The 20,476-nt window shown below is 33.7% G+C and overlaps 1 protein-coding gene across 6 annotated transcripts in view; it reads left to right on the top strand.

Moving 5' to 3' along the window:
- The window catches only part of STAG2 (stromal antigen 2), a 130,141-nt gene that overhangs the window by 94,699 nt on the left and 14,966 nt on the right, over positions 1–20,476 (top strand). For all 6 annotated transcript variants that reach the window (XM_032391329.1, XM_032391331.1, XM_032391332.1 and 3 more), the window contains 9 exons: positions 1,161–1,231; positions 1,772–1,859; positions 1,953–2,033; positions 4,136–4,228; positions 7,083–7,257; positions 11,410–11,549; positions 12,969–13,070; positions 15,905–16,053; positions 17,542–17,670. In XM_032391329.1, the coding sequence (XP_032247220.1) occupies positions 1,161–1,231; positions 1,772–1,859; positions 1,953–2,033; positions 4,136–4,228; positions 7,083–7,257; positions 11,410–11,549; positions 12,969–13,070; positions 15,905–16,053; positions 17,542–17,670 (1,028 nt within the window). The remainder of the gene's footprint in view (positions 1–1,160; positions 1,232–1,771; positions 1,860–1,952; positions 2,034–4,135; positions 4,229–7,082; positions 7,258–11,409; positions 11,550–12,968; positions 13,071–15,904; positions 16,054–17,541; positions 17,671–20,476) is intronic.

Below are 20,476 nucleotides of genomic sequence, written 5' to 3'. Positions count from 1 at the left end.
GTACTTCACAGTTTAATTGACTTACATAAAATAAAAAGTCATAATTCTCAAATTAATGCATTTAGCCCTTTCCACATCACTTTTGTCATTAATGTTGCAAAGATCATATGGACTGTGTAATTTTCAGTTTTCTTGTTTAGCCGTTACTTCTTTTTTTTTTTTTTTTTTAAAGATTTTATTTATTTATTTGAGAGAGAGAGAATGAGAGAGAGCACATGAGAGGGGGGAGGGTCAGAGGGAGAAGCAGACACCCTGCCGAGCAGGGAGCCCGATGTGGGACTCGATCCCGGGACTCCAGGATCATGACCTGAGCCGAATAGCCGTTACTTCTTAAGCTTTCTTTTTTTGTGTAACAATCCGTGCTTATAAATTTTACTTAACTGGCGGTTTGTGCAAATAAGTTAATGTACAGTGATCACATTCTTAGTTAAAAAATGTAATGGCTCTACTCTTGGCTAGATACGATTGTGATTAGGACGAGTTAATTTAAAATCAAGCAGTGGGTTAATTAAGTTTAATTATTTGTGTAGAAAAACTAAGTTTAGAAACAAGTGTTTTTTGAGAGACTTGGGGTTCAGTACAGTATGTTTGATAGTGTTTAAAAAATTTATAAGTTTCATGCAGTAAGACTCATAAAATTTTCAAAAACTTAAAGTTACTCTCAATTGGAAAATTGATATCCAGAAAGGACTAGCGCATATCTAGGCTTTATTCAGAAGGTTTTTCCCAAATTGTTACTAGTCTGGTATGTCTTTCTTGAGCACTATGTTTCATTCATTTAGGTTTTATCTTTTAGGTATTGTCTTTATGATCTCTTGCTTGTCCTTTACTATATTTTTCTTTGTTGTCCTAATGCATTTTTTACTGTGAAAGACTAAATGTCTTCATAGTTTTATGTCAAGGTTACTTTAAGGGAGAGGGGAAAATGTCATTCAGTGTTTCTCTCTTGGGTATAATGTACCTGTGATAACAACTCTGTTGGCTCATTACTCCAGCCATATTGCTTTAAATTTGGACAGATCTAGGTATTGAATGACAAAGTTAATTTGTCGTGTTAGGCTATTCTTCCTTTTTAAGGTGGTATCACTAATGTGATAGTCTAAGATTTTTCACTTTTGTGGTTATTAAGATTTAATATTATATATAATTAATATTCATAGGGCGAAGAACCTGATGAAGATGATGCGTATCAGGTATTGTCAACGTTGAAGAGAATCACTGCTTTTCATAAGTAAGTTGAATTTTAATGTTTCTGATTTCTTAAAACTGTAGCAAAATCAAAACCAACTTGCATGTTTTAGGGTTATAATGTTATCAGTTCTGCTAGATTTTTTTTTTAAATAAATTTTTTAAATATTTTATTTATTTGTCAGAGAAAGAGAGAGAGAGTACAAGCAGGAGGAGCGGCAGGCAGAGGGAGAAGCAGGCTTCCCGCTGAGCAGGGAGCCTGATGCGGGGCTCAATCCCAGGACCCTGGGATCATGACCGGAGCCGAAGGCAGACACTTAACGACTGAGCCACCCAGGCGTCCCAGTTCTGCTAGATTTCTTGTGCTTGTATATAAAAAATAGTTGATAGAGTCATGTTTTGAATTGGGGAATAATTGACAGATTATCACCCACCATACTTTTTTAAAAATACATTTTTTTTTTGTTGTGGGTGCCTGTTAAAAGTTTACTGTATTTACTTTGACAGCATTTTGTTAACATTCAAGTCCAGAATAAAAGTGATTAAGCTTAACTTTTAAATATAACTTGATTCCTTTTTACAGTGCCCATGATCTTTCAAAGTGGGATTTGTTTGCTTGTAATTACAAACTGTTGAAAACCGGAATTGAAAATGGAGACATGCCTGAGCAGGTTTTTATTTATTTTCAAGTTACATATTTAACTTCAAGAATGAATACTTGGGACGTTTTAGGTTTAACTGTATTCTCTTGCTTCTTTTTACAGATTGTTATTCATGCACTGCAGTGTACTCACTATGTAATCCTTTGGCAGCTTGCAAAGATAACTGAAAGCAGCTCTACAAAGGTTTGTGGTAGTTCAGTGGAGTTCTTATTACATTAAATATCATTAACTGTTTTCAGCAAACTTTTAATGCGATCAATTATTTCAGTAAAGTCTTGCTTATTTCTAAATTACTACTTAGGCATGTGTACCATTAGAAAGTTACGTTCGTAGTTTGATGTATATTCAGTGAAAGAACATTAATATGTTTAAAGGTATGATTTTAAATTAAAAAATTTTCACATTTTAAGGTGGCATAATTTATGTATTTCCATATTCTCAAAAGTATTAAGAGCATATAGAAATATAGATTTTGTAAGTTATGACCAAGAGCTTTTGAAACAAGCATACAGCTATTGGATTATATAAATTGATGATAACAAGCCAGCTGCCCCTAGATCTTCTTATGCCTCAGTATTGTTTTGGGATCACGTTGTTCATACATAGGATCTTTCTACTGATGTTCCAAATTCACTGTAAATCACTTTCTGGTTGAGTATAATGTGCCAGCTACTGGGTAATAGAACTTTCAGAATTTTGTCCATAATGGTAATCTTTGATGTGTTGAGTAATTGAACTAAACAGTATTGCCTTTTGCGTTTGTAACCGACTGAGCCACCCTAGGCGTCCCTTGCCTTTTTCATTTGTAAACTGGAAACTTAAACATTGTACTTGCAGTAGATGTAGCCTTAAATATTATTTGGGTACATTTTATAAATACTATGTAATATCTAGGAGATAGAGAATTTGTTGTTCATAGCTCTTTTTCTCAAAAACAATTGTCTTGATAATAAGTTTCTTTTGCATAAAATCAGAATAATTTTATTTATTTATTTATTTATTTATTTATTTATTTATTTATTTTTAAGATTTTATTTATTTGACAGAGAGATAGAGAGCACAAGTAGGCAGAGTGGCAGGCAGAGGGAGAGGGAGAAGCAGGCTCTCCGCTGAGCAGGGAGCTGGACGTGGGGCTCGATCCCAGGATCCCAGGATCATGACCTGAGCCGAAGGCAGCCGCTTAACTGACTGAGCCACCCAGGCGCCCCAGAATCAGAATAATTTTCAATGCTTAGAATTTCTCTGAGCTTTTAAAGTACAAGAAATGGGTATTTTCCTCTTGAAAAAGCAATTTAGTATTGTTGTTAGTGTATTTTTTGTCAAACAACTAAGAAATTTATTTAACTTAATATCAAGCTTATAGTAGGAACAATAACCATATTAGTAAATATGATTGCTCATCTAAGTCAAAAGCATTGAATTAAAAATTAAAATGGGAAAAGAGATTATATTTTAAGTAGAGAGGAAAGGGTAAAAATGATACTAAATACAGAATTATCCTGAAGCTTGGTTAAGTTTTCTTTACCAAATCAATCAAGTTAAACCTGTTCTTAGGAAAAGATTTATCTTTTTAATATAAGTTTACAAGACATTAAAATTTTTTAAAATTGGAATAATACTACAAAACTGATTTTTGTCCATCTCTCTTTTAAAAAGTACAACTGGTATCCTTCAAGTAAGAAATGAAAGATGCTGTCTCTTTTATTAGTCAATTTTTTCTGTTCATCAGTTGGCTATCCTTCAAATTACAAAACGAGGATGGTGCATTAATCTTTACTCTTTAAGCATTCTGAGGTAGTAGATTCATTAAAGATAGCCATATACAGTCATATAGGTTTTCCCATTTTATTTATTTATTTATTTTTATTTTTATTTTTTTAAAGATTTTATTTATGTATTTGACAGAGAGAGAAACACAGTGAGAGAGGGAACACAAGCAGGGGCAGAGGGAGAGGGAGAAGCAGGCTTCCCGTAGAGCAGGGAGCCCGATGCGGGGCTTGATCCCAGGACCCCGGGATCATGACCTGAGCCGAAGGCAGACGCTTAACGACTGAGCCACCCAGGCCCCTCAGGTTTTCTCATTTTAAAGGACCCAGACCACTTCAGATATTATGCACTAGTATACCTGATATTTTTAAGGCTGCAGTTTGTTGCTATTTTTAAGAAAAATGGTCTAATCAAGTAGAGTAAATATAGTCAAATATGTGATAATATTTTATGTAATTTGAAGTATCTTAAATACTAAATGAGGTTTTTTTACAGTTGTTCATGTTAAATTTTTCAAGGAGGACTTGCTGCGTTTAAAGAAACAGATGCGGGTATTCTGTCAGATATGTCAGCATTACCTGACGAACGTGAATACTACTGTTAAGGAACAGGTTAGTAATTACTGTAGGTAGCCATCTTTTGTAAGCAACCCTTAATAAATATCTGAATTAATACAGAAAATGTAAGTAATACTGAGGTTGAGCAAAGCAGAAATGTCTTGTATCTGTCCATGTATATGATACTCAAACAATAGATTAATAATTTCATATGGAGTTTATAAATTGTATTATAGATTACCCTCATTGTGGTTATTTTATGTTGTTATTTATGACTCACTTGGTAAACAGACCCATATATACAAATTAGATGTATGATATTACATAAGTTATTCTTGAAATTAATAAGTGCAAGTATGCCTCAGGGAGGGAAATGGGTCCGTATGGTTTTGTCATCTCTGAGAATATTATCAGATAGATACTGACATTCCTTCCCATCCTGATTGTGTACGTTGTTTTTTCTTATGTGGACTTTGTCTGAAATAAAAATTTTAATCATTTCACTGACTTCAAAGTGTTACCTTCCCACTTCATATGCCCTCATTTTGAAAATACATTGTTAACTGTGCTGCCATAGGTAGTTTTCCCATCTGTAAAATGAATTCTGATCCTGGGACTGAGAACCTGTTTAGTTTTAATTCCCTAATAGAGGATTAAGCTTTTTTGTACATACGCTTTTTAAATGCTTCTATGGAGAAGACATTTTTATAATAAGAAATATTAATAGTGATACAGTCAAAGTGGTTATGGTGATTTCAAGGTTTTTTGACCATTTCATTCTCTTTAACTTTTGCATATTGGGGTGGGTAGAGCCCCAGCAGTCATCACAAATGCTATTTTCAGCAGTTTGTGTTATGTTGGGTATGGTTTATTTTGTTTTTTATTTTTGTTGTTACTATTTATTTTAAATTAGGGTATATTTACTTCTTAAAGCTACTATGAAAGTAGTTCAGATATGGTCATCCAACTACAAAGCGATTAGTAAAGTCCTTCAACCTTTGTGATTGTCACTTGTCTTTATTTTATTTTAAAATATCAAAACTGATTTCAGTGAAATACATTTAGAGTTTTATAGTTAAAAATTCACATTCAGTATCCAACTGTTAATTTCATTTTTCTTCTTCCAACTCCCATTTGTTCCTCCCATACGTGTATGCTTGGGCATAAATAAATTAGAAGTTATTAAATGGCCAAGATCCAGTAACTGACTTTCACATTTTTTCTTGCAAAAGTATGAAGTATATTCCTATAATTATTACATTACTGAATTCTCCAGTTTTAAGTATGTAGTTTTGAATTGTAGCAATAAAGGATTTGGAAATTTAATTTTCATCTGTACAATTCACATGAAAGAAACCAAAGTTTCTGTAGGTAGTAAATTGAATTTAGAGTTAAACTCCTAGGACAGGATTTTAATGAAGTATACATTGATCCAGAATTAATAACATGAAATAACTCCTCTTTGTTTTCATATGCCACCAAGATACTCAGCTTAGTATTCCCTATTTCTTTCTTTTTTTCTTTTATTTTCTTTCTTTTTTTAAAATTTATTTGACAGAGAGAGACACAGCAAGAGAGGGAACACAAGCAGGGGGAGTGGGCGGGGGAGAAGCAAGCTTCCTGCAGAGCAGGGAGCCCGATGCAGTGCTCGATCCCAGGACCCTGGGATTATGACCCGAGCCGAAGGCAGATGCTTAACAACTGAGCCATCCAGGCGCCCCAGTATTCCCTGTTTCTTAAAGTATTAACACAATTCCTTATGGGTTATCATATGTAACCTCCCATATGATCTGTTGTTCAGGCCATGGCAGTTAATTATTTGGTCATGAAATATCTTGTATGTCAGTCTTCCAAACAGCTTCCAGAAATATGTCCTGGTCAATTCACTTGACCTGCCAATTCACCTTATTAGTAAATATCACCATGCTTATCACTCTGTTTTCTTATTGTGTATGTTGCAAAAGTTTTTGTAAACTCAGATATCCTGATGGGTATAAATGACTACTATAGTAGTAAAATGAGGAAAGACTGAAAGAAGAGGTAAAAGCATAAAGGAAAAGAGAAAAAAGTAAATGTGGTTAGTTCCAAGAAGGTAAAAACATTATTGAGATCTGCTTTGTGCTCTCTGCTGTCTGTCTAGCAGTAGTCTTCCTTTAAATGTAATTCGCTATTGACTTTGTGACCCCCAAATTCTATTTTTGTTACCCTTTCCCAACATAATTAAAAATTTCCAGTTTTCTTCTGAATACTTTTACCAGTGTTTGACTCCATTTAAAACTAATGGCAGAGTTTTTATAAAGCTCCTTGAGATAGAACCTTGGCTTTATGTTTATTATGATAGTATCATGTTTGTCTGATGAGTGAGTAAGCAGGCACATAGTTCGTTGTGTTTTTTTCTACTTAATCGCTACACATATTGAGAATGAGAGTGTTTAAAAAGTACCAAGGACTTTGTGATCTCTCTTCTAGGAGTTAATTGATCTCCTTGGTATAAGTTTTTGTCTTCCATAAAGGAATGGAATGGTACCAAGTTTATATGTTATTTCATATTTAGGGATGTATACCATGAGGCATTGTCATAAAGTGTAGAATGGGGTTTGGAGTCAGAAAACCTGAGGTTGAGTCCTGACTGCATGTTTTGGTAGTGTTAACATATTGTACAAGTCACTTAAAGTTGCTGAAAATAATATTTGTGAAATTACCTTGCAGTTAGTAAAGCATGATTGCAAATACTAGTAATCATTTTACAGAAATTATATTCCTCAGCTTTAAAAATTTAGGAAAATACTATACACTGATTTTTCTTAAAAGTTGGATTCTGTTTCTGTGTTAAATATATGTTACTTGTGGCAGTTGGTGAGAAACCTTGGATTATAGCACGCTGTACTTTTTTTTTTTTTTTTAATAGGCCTTCACTATTTTGTGTGATATTCTGATGATCTTCAGCCATCAAATTATGTCAGGAGGGCGTGACATGTTAGAGCCATTAGTTTACACCCCTGATTCTTCATTGCAGTCTGAGTTGCTCAGCTTTATTCTGGATCATGTCTTCATTGAACAGGATGATGATAACAACAGCGCAGGTAATTTTATTGGCATCTTTTTGTTAAGTCTTTGCATCCACCATAAATTTAAGTAACAGTGATGTAAAGTGTTGCAATACTATTTGTTATTTGATTCTGAAAACATAAAACACAGGTGCATGTTCCAGCACATTTGTATTAATTTTTTGTAATATTGTAAAAACAAGGTGATATCTCAGGGCGTAGGCTTTGGAATCAGATCTTTGCTTCTCACTAGCCCCAAGCCTATTTATAGCTACCTTACAGAATTGTATGAATTAATTAAGCAAAGTGACTTGCGCAGTGCCTGGGCATGAAATAGGTACTCAGTAAAATTTACTCCCTCTTCCCCTTAGTCATTGGTAATACCAGTTTTCAAGTAGTTTGAGCAGAATAAAGTGTTTCTTTAAGTGACATTTTTGTTGTATACTTTTATAACATAGGTTTTCGTATTTTGGGGGGGTATTAAACTGTAATTTCTCAATGTTAGAAGATGTTTGAAATTGTTCTACAAATGTCTGGGGCAGTACAGAATGTTCACAGGAAAATAATCCCACCAGCCTTGCCTGGTGTTGTTACTCTTTCTACCCTAATTACATACACAGATGTCTTACTTGAATAAGAGGTCATGGAAAAAAGTGTTGGGTGGCTTCTTTCTGGGTTTGGTTTTAATATGAAGTTATACTTGAAGGACAATATAACATCGATATATGTGCATCTCGATATATATACTGACATATCATTGCAAATCAGATTCTAAATGCATATAATTTTAGACATGGCTTATAGCTTATTTTCAATAAAGAACTTTGTTATTAAGTATTTAAAACTTAGAAGAGAATTGAGAAACCTAGAGTAGCAAAAACAGTTGGCAAAAGTCCATGTACTAAAGTTTACATACTTAAAATTTTTTACCTTTTACTTTGAGTTGATGGTTTAGTTACACTTTTATTTGACATTTATTGGTCAGGCAGTACACTAGATGCTGTGGATATCAAAAAATGAGACAAAGGCTTTTCCTTTAAAAATTCAATTCAAGTGGAAAAGACAGATCTAAAAACAAGTAATTATAATGCAGTTTGATAAGTAGTAGAAGCATGTTCACATTGTTGTGGTCATGTCGAGGAAGTTTTAACTGGTCTGGGAGTCAAAACATCATTGAAATAAGCTAACATCTGAATTGGATGCTAAAAGATGAGTAGGAGTTTTTAAAACTTCTTTGGGAAAGCATAGCTGCATTCCAAAAATTGATACAAAATCAGTTTTGGTTTATAATCCTTTTGTTATAGTTGGGGGACTGCCTCTCTGCTTCATTTACACCATAGAACTAGAATCAGAATAAGCTTGCCAGTACTTCTGAATTTTCTAGGAGCTTCTTGAAATTACACTCAGTCTTACCTTCTTGGACCTCCCCCCCATTTAAAAATGAAATGTATTCCAGTTTTTTTGAAAAATGTAAAATATAACATATTTGTCCATATCTACCACCAGCATTTGTCAAATTTTGTTGTTTGTTACCAATTTTTGGGGGGAGGTGGGGAATAAAGTATAGATACAAAAGAGCCCTTATTTGTATCCCTGTCCAATCCTATTATTTTTCCCTGGAGATAACTGCTATCCTGAATTTGGTGTTATCATGCCTTTGCATTTTAATTTTATTGAACAAGAGTTTATGTATCTGTTAACAATATATAGTTTATTTTCTGTTGCTAGGTTCCATATAAATGGTATTATGTTGAACATTTTATTTTGCCTCTTGCTTTTTTGCATTAACATTTTTGAAATTTGTCCGTGTTGACATATGGTTATAGTTTATTCATCTTGACTGCTGGATATTATGTAATACGAATTAACCCTACTTTATCCTTTTATTAAAAAAACAGATTTTATTTATTTATTTGACAGCGAGAGAGCACAAGCAGGGAGTCTGATGCGGGGCTTGATCCCAGGACCCTGGGATCATGACCTAAGCTGAAGGCAGACACTTAACCAACTGAGCACCCAGGCACCCCACATTATCCTTTTTTTAAAAGATTTTATTTACTCATTTTAGAGAGAGAGCACGAGCAGAGAGGGGCAGAGGGGGAAGGTGAAAAAATCTGAAGATTTTGCGCTGAGTGTGAGCCCAATGCAGGGCTCAATGGGGCTCTATCCCATGACCGTAAGACCATGACCTGAGCCGAACAAGAGTCGGATGCATAACCGATGAGCCACCCAGGCACCCCTACTTTATCCATTTTTATATTGGTGAACATTTAGGTGGTGTTCAATTTTTTCCCTATTATAAATAGTGTACAACAAATGTTCTTATACTTACCTGCTTGAGCACATGTGCAAATGCTTTTCTAGTACACACCTAAGAGTGGAATTGCCAGATTATATAGTCTTTGTGCATCCTAAATTTGACCACATGTAGCAAAAATATTCTCCAAAATGGTTGTATTGTTTTATTCTCCCACCAGCAGCATGAGTTTCCATTGGTTTTCATTCTCATCTAACCCCTGGTGTTGTAGACCCATGGTTATTTATTTGATTTGTTAGCCCATGTACATGAGGTGAGAAGGAGAGAGTAAAAGAGAATGCTTCTAGAGGCATTGACAACACAGAATAATGCAGTTGACATCTGTGAAAGGTCCAATATGTTAGATACTTCTCTAACATTCTTTAATCCCCACAAAAGAAAAGGTGGCTAGTTTTTGATGAGAAGTGAGGGAAAAAAAAAAACCCAGGGTGCCTTGACTGGCTCAGTCAGAAGAGCATGCAACTCTTTGATTTCAGGGTCGTGCGTTCAAGCCCCATGTTGGGTTGTAGAGATTACCCCCTCCCACACACACACCTTAAAAAGGCGAAAAAAACCCAAAATCAGAGCTCAAAAACTGGTTAATTAATATCTGGGTAATTTAGTCTGTAGGGGGAGAACATCTACACACATGTACTTCCTAAGAGTAGTACTGAACAGTGATTGGAAACAGTATTGTATAGAAATCCATTATAATCATGGAGACATTTAGAAAAAGTTTATATATTCAGTGTAATCTTCTGAAAGAGTAAACAATATATTTTAGGTTTCTAAGCAAATGGCTTTGGGATTCTGGAATATGCACTTGTGATAGTAAAACTTCTTCTGATGGTCTCTTAAATTCCTATTCTCAAAATTTGGTTTTAACTTGCTAGCAGTTATTGAAGATTATCAGAGATAGGGCAAAATAAACATTTGTTTTAAAGAACATTCTCATTTTACAAATTATTTTTTTGATATTGGGAACCTTATATTGAAGACCTGACAGGAAGTGGACCTACAGTTCACAAAGGAGGAAATATAAATGGCTAATAAATGTATGAAAAACTTGAACTTCACTGCTAACCAAAGAAATGTAAATCAAACTAAGGTAGCTTTTAATAAGTAATTTTGTTTGTAAAGTTTGTTCAGAGGAAAATTCTTTACGTAATTTTTTGTGTAAAAGGCTTCATCACGATTTTATTTGCAATATCAAATAATTAGAAATAATCTTTTGGCAGTACTTGGAGACTATAGTCCAGCTTTCTTGACTACGAAGTTGGAAATAAGTCTGTTTCCTTGATAACTCTGAATGTCAACATCTCACATAATGGATCAGAGCAGAAATATGTGAAGTTATCTTAAAAAGACAGAATAGTTCCTAGGTCAGACTTACTGAGTATATGTAATATATATAAAATAAGTATGTGTCAGTAAGAGTTGGGGGCAAGGTGGGATGGGGTCATCCTTGGAAGGGATAGGAGAATTTCTGAGGTTGGCTCCCCCCCCCCCCAGGGCCTTAACCAAGGGACATTGAATATGCAGATCTCAGTGGCAAGCGATCATAATAGGGAAGTGGATGAAAGCGTTAGGCAGGCTCAGCCTGATTTCACTAAAACATCAGTTCCTCTGACTCACTCAACTTGTTCCTGTTACATGTTCAACAAGCAGCCTTATGATTACTATTTTAATTTGCAAAAATTTTGTCTATTGGGATTAGTGGACTGGTCATTCACTGAGATATTAAGTGTGATTATAATTTGTATTTTATTTAAATGTGTTTACTGTATTTTTCACATTCTCCAAAATAAAGGTATTTTATAGTGAGAATTAAAAAATACATATGGCTGAAGTAAAATACAGATGGCTTAATGTTTGTAACTTTTTTCCCCCAGATGGTCAGCAGGAGGATGAAGCCAGTAAAATTGAAGCTCTGCACAAGAGGAGAAATTTACTTGCAGCATTTTGTAAGCTAATTGTATATACTGTGGTGGAAATGAATACTGCTGCAGATATCTTCAAGCAGTATATGAAGGTAAAGTTATGGATAGCAACTTATTTTTATAATGCTTAAAAGAAAATGAATGTAACACTGGCTTTTATTTCTGATTGCCGTTGAATTTTTTAAATAGTAAATTACTTTTCTAGCATAAAATAAATTTCTTTTAAAATTTAACATTTTTGGTAATACTACTTCATACTTCTAGTCTTCCATTAATGGACATTTTGGGTTTATTGAGTTCACTTCATTCAGAATATTGGAAACATCTTGTCTTGGGTTAGCTATCACTATTAGAATTTACCTTTGTGGTTTAGTTTAAGACAACAGGATGGTGTTCCTCCTCTCCTTGATGTAGCATAAAACAGGTATTGTTCTAGGAGTCAGGAGACCTGGCTGCTATACTTTTGGCTTGGTTACTATGCAGCTCTTGACCTTGAATAATTCAATACCTTTTGTGTCCTGCCTTTCTTTCATTTGTTCCACTGTGATAACTAAGGTTCCTTTAGGCTTTGAAAATCTGATTTGATTCACAGTGGGTTATTCACAATTTTCGTTAAGTACCTGTGAGATTCTCTAATATTTAAGTGGTAGTAGAAAGGATATTATTAATTATACTAATGAAATATAACTAAATATGGTAAGATAGATTTTACTTGAGAAAGGATTAAAGAAAAACTAATTATAAATATAAACTTTTTTAAGCCTTTGCTGTCACCAAATAAAATATGTAATAAAGTGGTCAAAACCTAATTAATTAATTCTCTCCTTGAAATATTTTTAGATTTTTTTTTTAAAAACTAAGGTTGTGAAATTGTTTTACAAGTTTTAAACTTTTTAGACTTAAGTATTATAAAGTTAGTTTTATTAGTCATAAGGGCATGGTTATCCTCTTATCTCAGAGTTATGTATTCATTTTGAAACAAGGTCTTAAATTAGAAAAAGATTTCATATTCAGTGAATGTGATAATACAAATGTCGACACACAATGAGTTTTCTTTTAAATGTTAATAGGCTGTTAGTTTCTATAAGCCAAATTAATAAAGTTGGAAACTGCAGGTGATCTACATGCCAGTAAAATGAATAAGCTTTAAAAGTAACTATAATTATATTCATTGTCTTAATAATTCACAAAGAGCGCAAGAACTTTGTTTATATCCTTTGTGTTATTTCTGAAAGTGTGCATAGCCTGATTATTGTTTTACTCCACACCTCCTTAAAACCGGTCTGGAGCTTAAGGTGATTGGATCTCAACTGTCTATTTTGGAATTTACCGGTGTTAGGGATTAATATGCTTAGAAATTATCTTAAAGTTTCAGTAACATTCTTTTCTCTCTTTGAATGCATAATTTCAGCCAAATACAAATTTTGTGACATACTACTCACATGAAACTAGTCTTATTGTCTAGGACTTTTAAGAGATAAAGCTCTAATTTGTACAAATTTCTTTTCTAGTATTATAATGACTATGGAGATATCATCAAAGAAACAATGAGTAAAACAAGGCAGATAGACAAAATTCAGTGTGCAAAGACCCTTATTCTCAGTTTGCAGCAGGTAAGATATGAAGAGTATCAACTTTAGGCGAACGTAATTAATACCTAATAGTTTTCAAGATAACAAGTAGAAAACTGGGCAGAGATGCAATAGACAGTTCATAAAAGTAGAAATAAAGATTTTCAACCTCACCAGTAGACACTGCAAACGAGATCATTTTTTGCTTTCGGACTGGCAAGATTGGCAAAAAGCTATCTAATGTGTGGGGGAAATAGTACTGTCAGCAGTATGTATTGGTACAACCTTCCTGGTAGGCAGTTTGGCAATATATGTCAAAATTTATAATATGTATGCCATTATGGCAGCAATTCTAATTTTAAAATTTTATCCGAGGTGGTAATAGGACAAGTTCACAAAATGGGGTATACCATATTACACATGGCAACAGTGTTTATAATAGCAAGAAATTAGAAATAATCCAGATGTCCATGAAGAGGATATTAGATGAATATATTGTGTAGTGCATCTCTGCAGTGGTTATTGTGTAGCACTTAAAATTAGTGTAGATCTGTATTCACTAATATGTAAAGATCAGAATATATAGTTTGAGAATAAAATGTAAAAGATTAGGGGTACCTGGGTGGCTCAGTCGTTAAGCGTCTGCCTTCGGCTCAGGTCATGATCCCAGGGTCCTGGGATTGAGCCCCGCATCGGGCTCCCTGTTCCGCGGGAAGCCTGCTTCTCCCTCTCCCACTCCCCCTGCTGTGTTCTCTCTCTCTCGCTGTGTATCTCTCTGTCAAATAAATAAATAAAATCTTTAAAAAAAAGTTTAAAAGATTATAGTACAGCATCCCTATAAAATTGTACTTATCTGTATATCTATCTGGAAAAATAATCACCAAAATTTTAGCTGTGGTTAACTTGCTCTGGTAGGTATCAAGTGAATTTTACTTTTTCTCATTTCCATATTTATTTTAATGAGCATTTTTCAATCTTACAATCAAACTGCAAAACTCATTTTCATTTTGACACTGTTGAGGTAGGTTTAATTGGAGAAAAATCATATGCTTAGTGTACTTTTGTCTCTGGAGACCAAATGCATGCAGAATATAACCTAACCTGTTTCAATTTCATAAGTTTCTTGCTTTTAAGAAATCTAGGTGTTGGGGCGCCTGGGTGGCTCAGATGTTTAAGCCTCTGCCTTCAGCTCAGGTCATGATCCCAGGGTCCTGGGATCGAGCCCTGCGTCCGGCTCCTGGCTCGGCGGGGAGCCTGCTTCTCCCTCTCCCTCTGCCTCTCCCCCTGCTCATGCTCTCTCTCTCTCAATCTGTATCTCTGTGTCTCAAATGAATAAATAAAAATCTTCAATAAAATAAAATAAAAAGAAATCTAGGTGTTAAATTTCTTAGTCCCATTTGCATATTTGGATATTCTTTATTAAAGTTAATAGAATTTAAAAGGTTTTGAAAGGTAATATTTAAGTAACTTTTCCTATAAAATAATAGCTGCTCGCTGTAGAGATTTTAGAAAATATATGAACTAGAAAAAATACAACTTATCTTTGTTTTTCACTTAACAAATACGTTTTTAGTTTTTAATAGCCTTTTTAGTCTTTTTATGCCTATATGAAATCTTAAGTTTTATAAAAACTAAACCATATTGGGCATTCTATTTTCCAAGCCTGAATTTTTCATGTTAATAAAACCATAACGCTTTCATGCCATTAAATACTTTCCTGAGCATATTTATTTATTTATTTATTTAAAGATTTTATTTGACAGAGACCCAGTGAGAGAGGGAACACAAGTAGGGGAGTGAGAGAAGCAGGCTTCCCACTGAGCAGGGAGCCCGATGCGGGGCTCTATCCCAGGGCCCTGGGATCATGACCTGAGCCAAAGGCAGACGCTTAAGGACTGAGCCACCCAGGTGCCCCTCCTGAGCATTTTTAATGACTGTATAGTATTGTGTTTTATACAGGGACCATAATTTAACCAAGATCTCTTCGTGTTTTTTTTTTTTTTTTTAAGATTTTATTTTTTTGACAGACAGCTAGAGAGGGAACACAAGCAGGGGTGGTGAGAGAGGGAGAAGCAGGCCTCTTGCTGAGCAGGAAGCCCGATGCGGGGCTTGATCCCAGGACCCTGGGATCATGACCTGAGCCGAAGGCAGATGCTTAACGACTGAGCCACCCAGGAGGAGCCCCAAGATCTCTTCTTGCTTAATGTTGAGGTCTTTTACAATCCTTGCCATTACAAATACCACTAAGACATTTTTGTACCAATGTATCATGCACAAATATTATTCCTTTGAATAAAGGCCAATAATTAGAATTGCTTAGTCAAAGGACATCAAAATTTTACAGCTTTCAATACAGATTCCTCTATAGAAAGGTTATCTCAGTTCATGTTTCTAGCAGGTCAGAGTGCTCATTGCATAATATTCTTATCAGTAGTAGCCATTATCTGTTAAAAACTTCGGCCATTCAGTAGTTGAAATATTGTATTTTGTTGTGCTTACTTATGATGGAAGTATTTGATGTGAAGATGCATCATGTAAATGTAAAGTAACAGCATAGTTGCCTAATAATTAAGTGGGTTTCCTTTTTCTTTATATTTTTATATGCTGTTTTAATATCCAGTTAACACCAGCAGAATAGAATTATGCCATAACTTAAGAGTTTCTAATGTCTGTAACTATCTCTGGTCTGAATATGTGAAGTACTATATTTTTGTTCATTTGTATCATGTTTTTAAAAATCCATGTTTTAGCATAAAATGCAGTGCCTCATTTATGAGCATCTAGTATATTTTAAATAGAGAATATGGGATCTTAAAAGATGTTAGTAATCTATAATTATAACAAAACTTTAACGTGCTTTCTTTCTTTCCAAACAGCTTTTTAATGAAATGATACAAGAAAACGGCTATAATTTTGATAGATCATCCTCAACATTTAGCGGCATAAAAGAGCTTGCTCGACGTTTTGCATTAACTTTTGGACTCGATCAATTGAAAACAAGAGAGGCCATTGCTATGCTACACAAGTAATCTCCAAATATTTTATTCAGCTCTCCTTTTTTTAGTCATGAAATTTTTTGTATTTACCTCTTTTGTTTAGAATAACCAAACGCTTTATTATTTTTTTTCAAATCTGTGACATATCTCCTTTCTTGAGAACCAGTAATAATGCTATCTCCATTAACACATGTGTTGGGACTAAAACTTCTCTTATAGAAAGTCTTTGCTTTAATTAAAACAATACAGAATCTTTATAAATTATGTGAAGAAAAGCAACACATATTCATCAGGTATTATAAAATCTCTTTTAACAGCTTTTATTATAATCTCACTGCTAGATAGAGAAATTTTTGAGATTTGATTGAATTTTTCTGATTCTGTTTTCTATTTTGTAGTGACCTTTTCCCTTGTTTTGAGCCACAGCCTTCTTTCTGTCTGCATATATGCTTTGGCTTATCAAAATTGGAAATGATCTGATTTTATTTTGGGCATGTAATTTAGTGCTCAATCATATTTTCAAATATGATTGTATTTTAGAGTTTTAACATCACCAACACGTGGATAGTAATACCCTTTATTTCTTAATTCTGGATGAAGAGCCTAGCCTCTGGGAAAATGAGGAGGCTTGGACTCTGTTTTATGAAAGTTCTCTGTTTGATTTGTGTCTCTTTTACTCCTTACTTAGTTATAAAAATGTTAAATGTCTCCCTACAGATATTTTTCTGCTCTTTAAGTTAGTCCCATACCTTCTCCAACTTTAACTCACTCTCTCCTTTCACTTTGCTCTAAAAGTCTCAAATTCCTTTTTATGCCTCTTAATACATTGGATGATAATAGTAGGTAATATTTAAGGACCACACATATAGTGATTAGTGATTATTTTGAGAAGGTAATATATTATTTTTTTCATGTAATAGCCTGCCTTCTTTACTCCCCAATTTCATCTGGATTGTTTTTTACACAGTTACATTTTTGATATAGTATAAGAATATAATGTTGGGTTGTTGTCTTGATTAGAGGTATTTATTATTATGTAAATGTAGTTAAAATAGACCCTGAGTGAAGCTTAATTTTTAAATTTACTCTTAAATGGGTCACTACAAATAGTTTTTAATAATTATTTTTAAGTTCTATAGTTATAATAGGTCTCCTTTATGTCTTGAAAAATATAGAAAATGTATTGATCATTACATGAGAGAATTTGGGCTATTTTCTATGAAGAAGAGAACCAAGGAAGGAATGTAGGTACACCAAACCACATTCAAAGTAAAGGCTAGCTGTGTGTATGTGTGTACCTGTGTGTGTTTTGTTTTGTTTTAAAGTAACAGTGACATAAAATGTAGATATAATTACTCATTCTCACACTATAGCCTCCTTTATTCTCTTTATTCCTCAGATTAAATGCATGGCAGAGGAAACATCTTCGTAGTGGAACAAAACTATAGAGAGAAATTTCCTTTTTAAGTTATCAAACTTGTAGTCCCTTAAATGTTTGTCTCTTGTTATTGTTGCAGAGATGGCATAGAATTTGCTTTTAAAGAGCCTAACCCACAAGGAGAGAGCCATCCACCTTTAAATTTGGCATTTCTTGATATTCTGAGTGAATTTTCTTCTAAACTACTCCGACAAGACAAAAGAACGGTGTATGTATTTGCTAAAAATATTCTATTTAATTTTGTTTTGAAATTCTTAAAGGTGAATTGTTACACATGACTTTTCTCCTTTTTGCACACACAGATTAGAATTTAGGTTTACATTAATGCACAAAAAACTTTTATACTTCAGAAAATTTATAATTTAGGGATTATAACTATGTCTTATGCATAATACTCCATTTTAATTCTGTGTGTTCCCCTCCCAATGTAGTTGTGGCTTTAGAGGTGTAACTTGAATGCTTTATGTATCCTCATCTGCATTCTTCACTTAGTCTAACAAAGGAGGGAACATTTAACAGACAATAATATTGGTAATTCATCCAGGAGCATCTTAGTCTGTGTGCTGAGCTGTGACTACACTGGAAAGTAGGTTTCCTTTTTATCTTTTTTTGCTTTAACTACTAGTCCTATCCTAACAGTATCCTAACAGACCAGTTTAGAATACTTTTCTAGTGTAGTGTCCTAAAATGGTGACTTATGTGCTAAGAGAGCCCAACTAATGGAATTAGATTCTCAAAATTCACTGCCCTCTTTGAGGTATAAAAGGGCAGAAGAATATGAATAACTCATATGTACCTCTTCTGAAAGTCTACCAGTATTTTGCATTTAAAGACAGTATACATTTTATGTGAAATTCTAAAGCAGACAAAACTAATCCCTGGTGATAGAAATCACAATAGTGGATACTTTAGGGTTGTGGATATGAATGGGAAAAGGAACGTAAGGTACTTTGTAGGAATGTTCTTTATCTTGATAGATGTGTGTGGGTTACATGACTGCATTTATTTGCAAAATGATCCAGCTGTACTCTTAACGTTCTGTGCATTTTATGCATTATATATAAATTTATCCCAATTAAGAATTACATTAACACTATTAATCAGAGAAATACAAATTAAAATAATGAAAAACCATTTATCGCCTAGCAGATTAGCAAAAATTAAGAAGTCTTGATAGTCTGAAGTATTGCCAAAGATGTGGAACAAGAAACTTTTATACATGTTGGTGACTGCAAATTGGTATAAGACCACTTTGTGGAGCTATTTGGCAATGTCTAGTAAAGTTTAAGATTCTCCCTATCTCATGATCTAGTAATTCTATTCATAGGTAGATACCCTAGAGAAACTCTTACATGTGCGTACATGGAGAACCATAAAAGAATTTGACCATTGCATTGTTTGGAAAGAGGAAAGCTCAAAACAACTTAACATCTATCAATTAGAAAATGAGATCAATAGGTTTTTATACAGTGGAATATCATAAGCAGTCAAAATGTTTAGATTTTTTTCAAAGTAAATATAATTCTTTAATTTTATTAAACACCCAGTCATTCTTCAAATTTCTGGTAGTCTCATGTCATAAATGACTTTCATTTTTACAGCTTGTTTGATTGAATTGGAATTGAAATAAGATTCACACACCCAAATTGATTATTCTGTTTTTAAAATCTTCAAAAATTTTGTCCAGCTTTATTGTGGTATAATTGACAAATACAATTATAATATATTTAAAGTGTACAACATGATTTCATGTATGTATATATTGTGAGAGGATCCCCCTGGTCAAGTTAATTAACACATTCAAAACTTCAGATATTACCCTGGGTTGTTTTTTTTGTTTTGTTTTTGTTTTTTTGAGAACACTTAAGTTCTCTTTTAGCAAATTTCAGTTATACTGTCTTATAATAATACAGCATCATCCATCAATTATAATCCTGTTATATCCTCAGATCTCATTCATCTTTAAAAGTTTTTCCCTAAGTTTACTGAATATAGTTGACATATAACATTGTGTAATTTTAAGGTGTACAACATGTTGATTTGATATACTTCTGTATTGGAAAATGATTAACACCATAACATTAGCTGATGCCACTCTTCCAAAAATGGTTAGATTTTTAAAACAATGTTCAGTACAAAAAGCAAAGTATAAAACTGTTCTATAATGTTTACAGACAAATACATATTAAAAGTATATTATGATTTCAGTCATGTGGAATTTAAGAAACAAAACAAACAAATAATAGCGGGAAACAAAGAAAGGCAAACCAAAAAACAGACTCTTAACTATAGAGAACAAACTGATGGTTATTTGAGGGGGAGGTAGGTGAGGGGATGGGTTAAATAGGTGATGGGTCTTAAGGAGGGCACTAGTTGTGATGAGTACTGGGTGTTGTATGGAAGCGTTGAATCCCTAAATTCTAAACCTGAAACTAATGTTACACTGTATGTTAAGTAACTGGAATTTAAATCAAAACTTGAGGAAAAAATATATTAAAAATATAAAAGTATGTGTCGGGATGTAAGTTTAGGTTAGTAGTAGCCTTTGTGGCAGGGAAGAGGACAAAGGGAAATAGCATCAGGGAGGGCTCCTTATCTGGAATGTTCAGCTAAGCTATGTGGTAGGTACATATTTGTAAATCTTTCTACCAGTGAGTACAATTTGGCTCAAGCTCCATATCTTGTCGCAGATTGGTAACAGTTTTTAGACTGACAGCCAGTTCATAGTCCACACTTTGAGGAGTACTGTACTATTGTGTATGGCTGAAATAAAATTAAGAAATACTGAGCTAACACCAAGCGGTATCTTTTTATAGCTAATTCCTCCTATCCTTTCTCTTTAATGGTGTTCAAAACTGGTGATTCTGAATTGATTAGAATTAGTCCTTATTATGACAGCAGATTATTTGGGTTGTACTTTTTATAGTTAGTTGACAAAAATTGTGTTCATGTATTTGAAGCATAATTTAGACAATAAAGCACTGAACTCTTAGTGTCAAAAACCTGGGATTTGA

This window comes from Phoca vitulina, unplaced genomic scaffold (assembly GCF_004348235.1).
Source record: "Phoca vitulina isolate PV1807 unplaced genomic scaffold, GSC_HSeal_1.0 scaffold62, whole genome shotgun sequence".
NCBI classification, from domain to species: Eukaryota; Metazoa; Chordata; class Mammalia; order Carnivora; family Phocidae; genus Phoca; species Phoca vitulina.
Note: the sequence above shows the minus strand (reverse complement) of the source record. Positions and strands in the feature narration are given on the sequence as shown.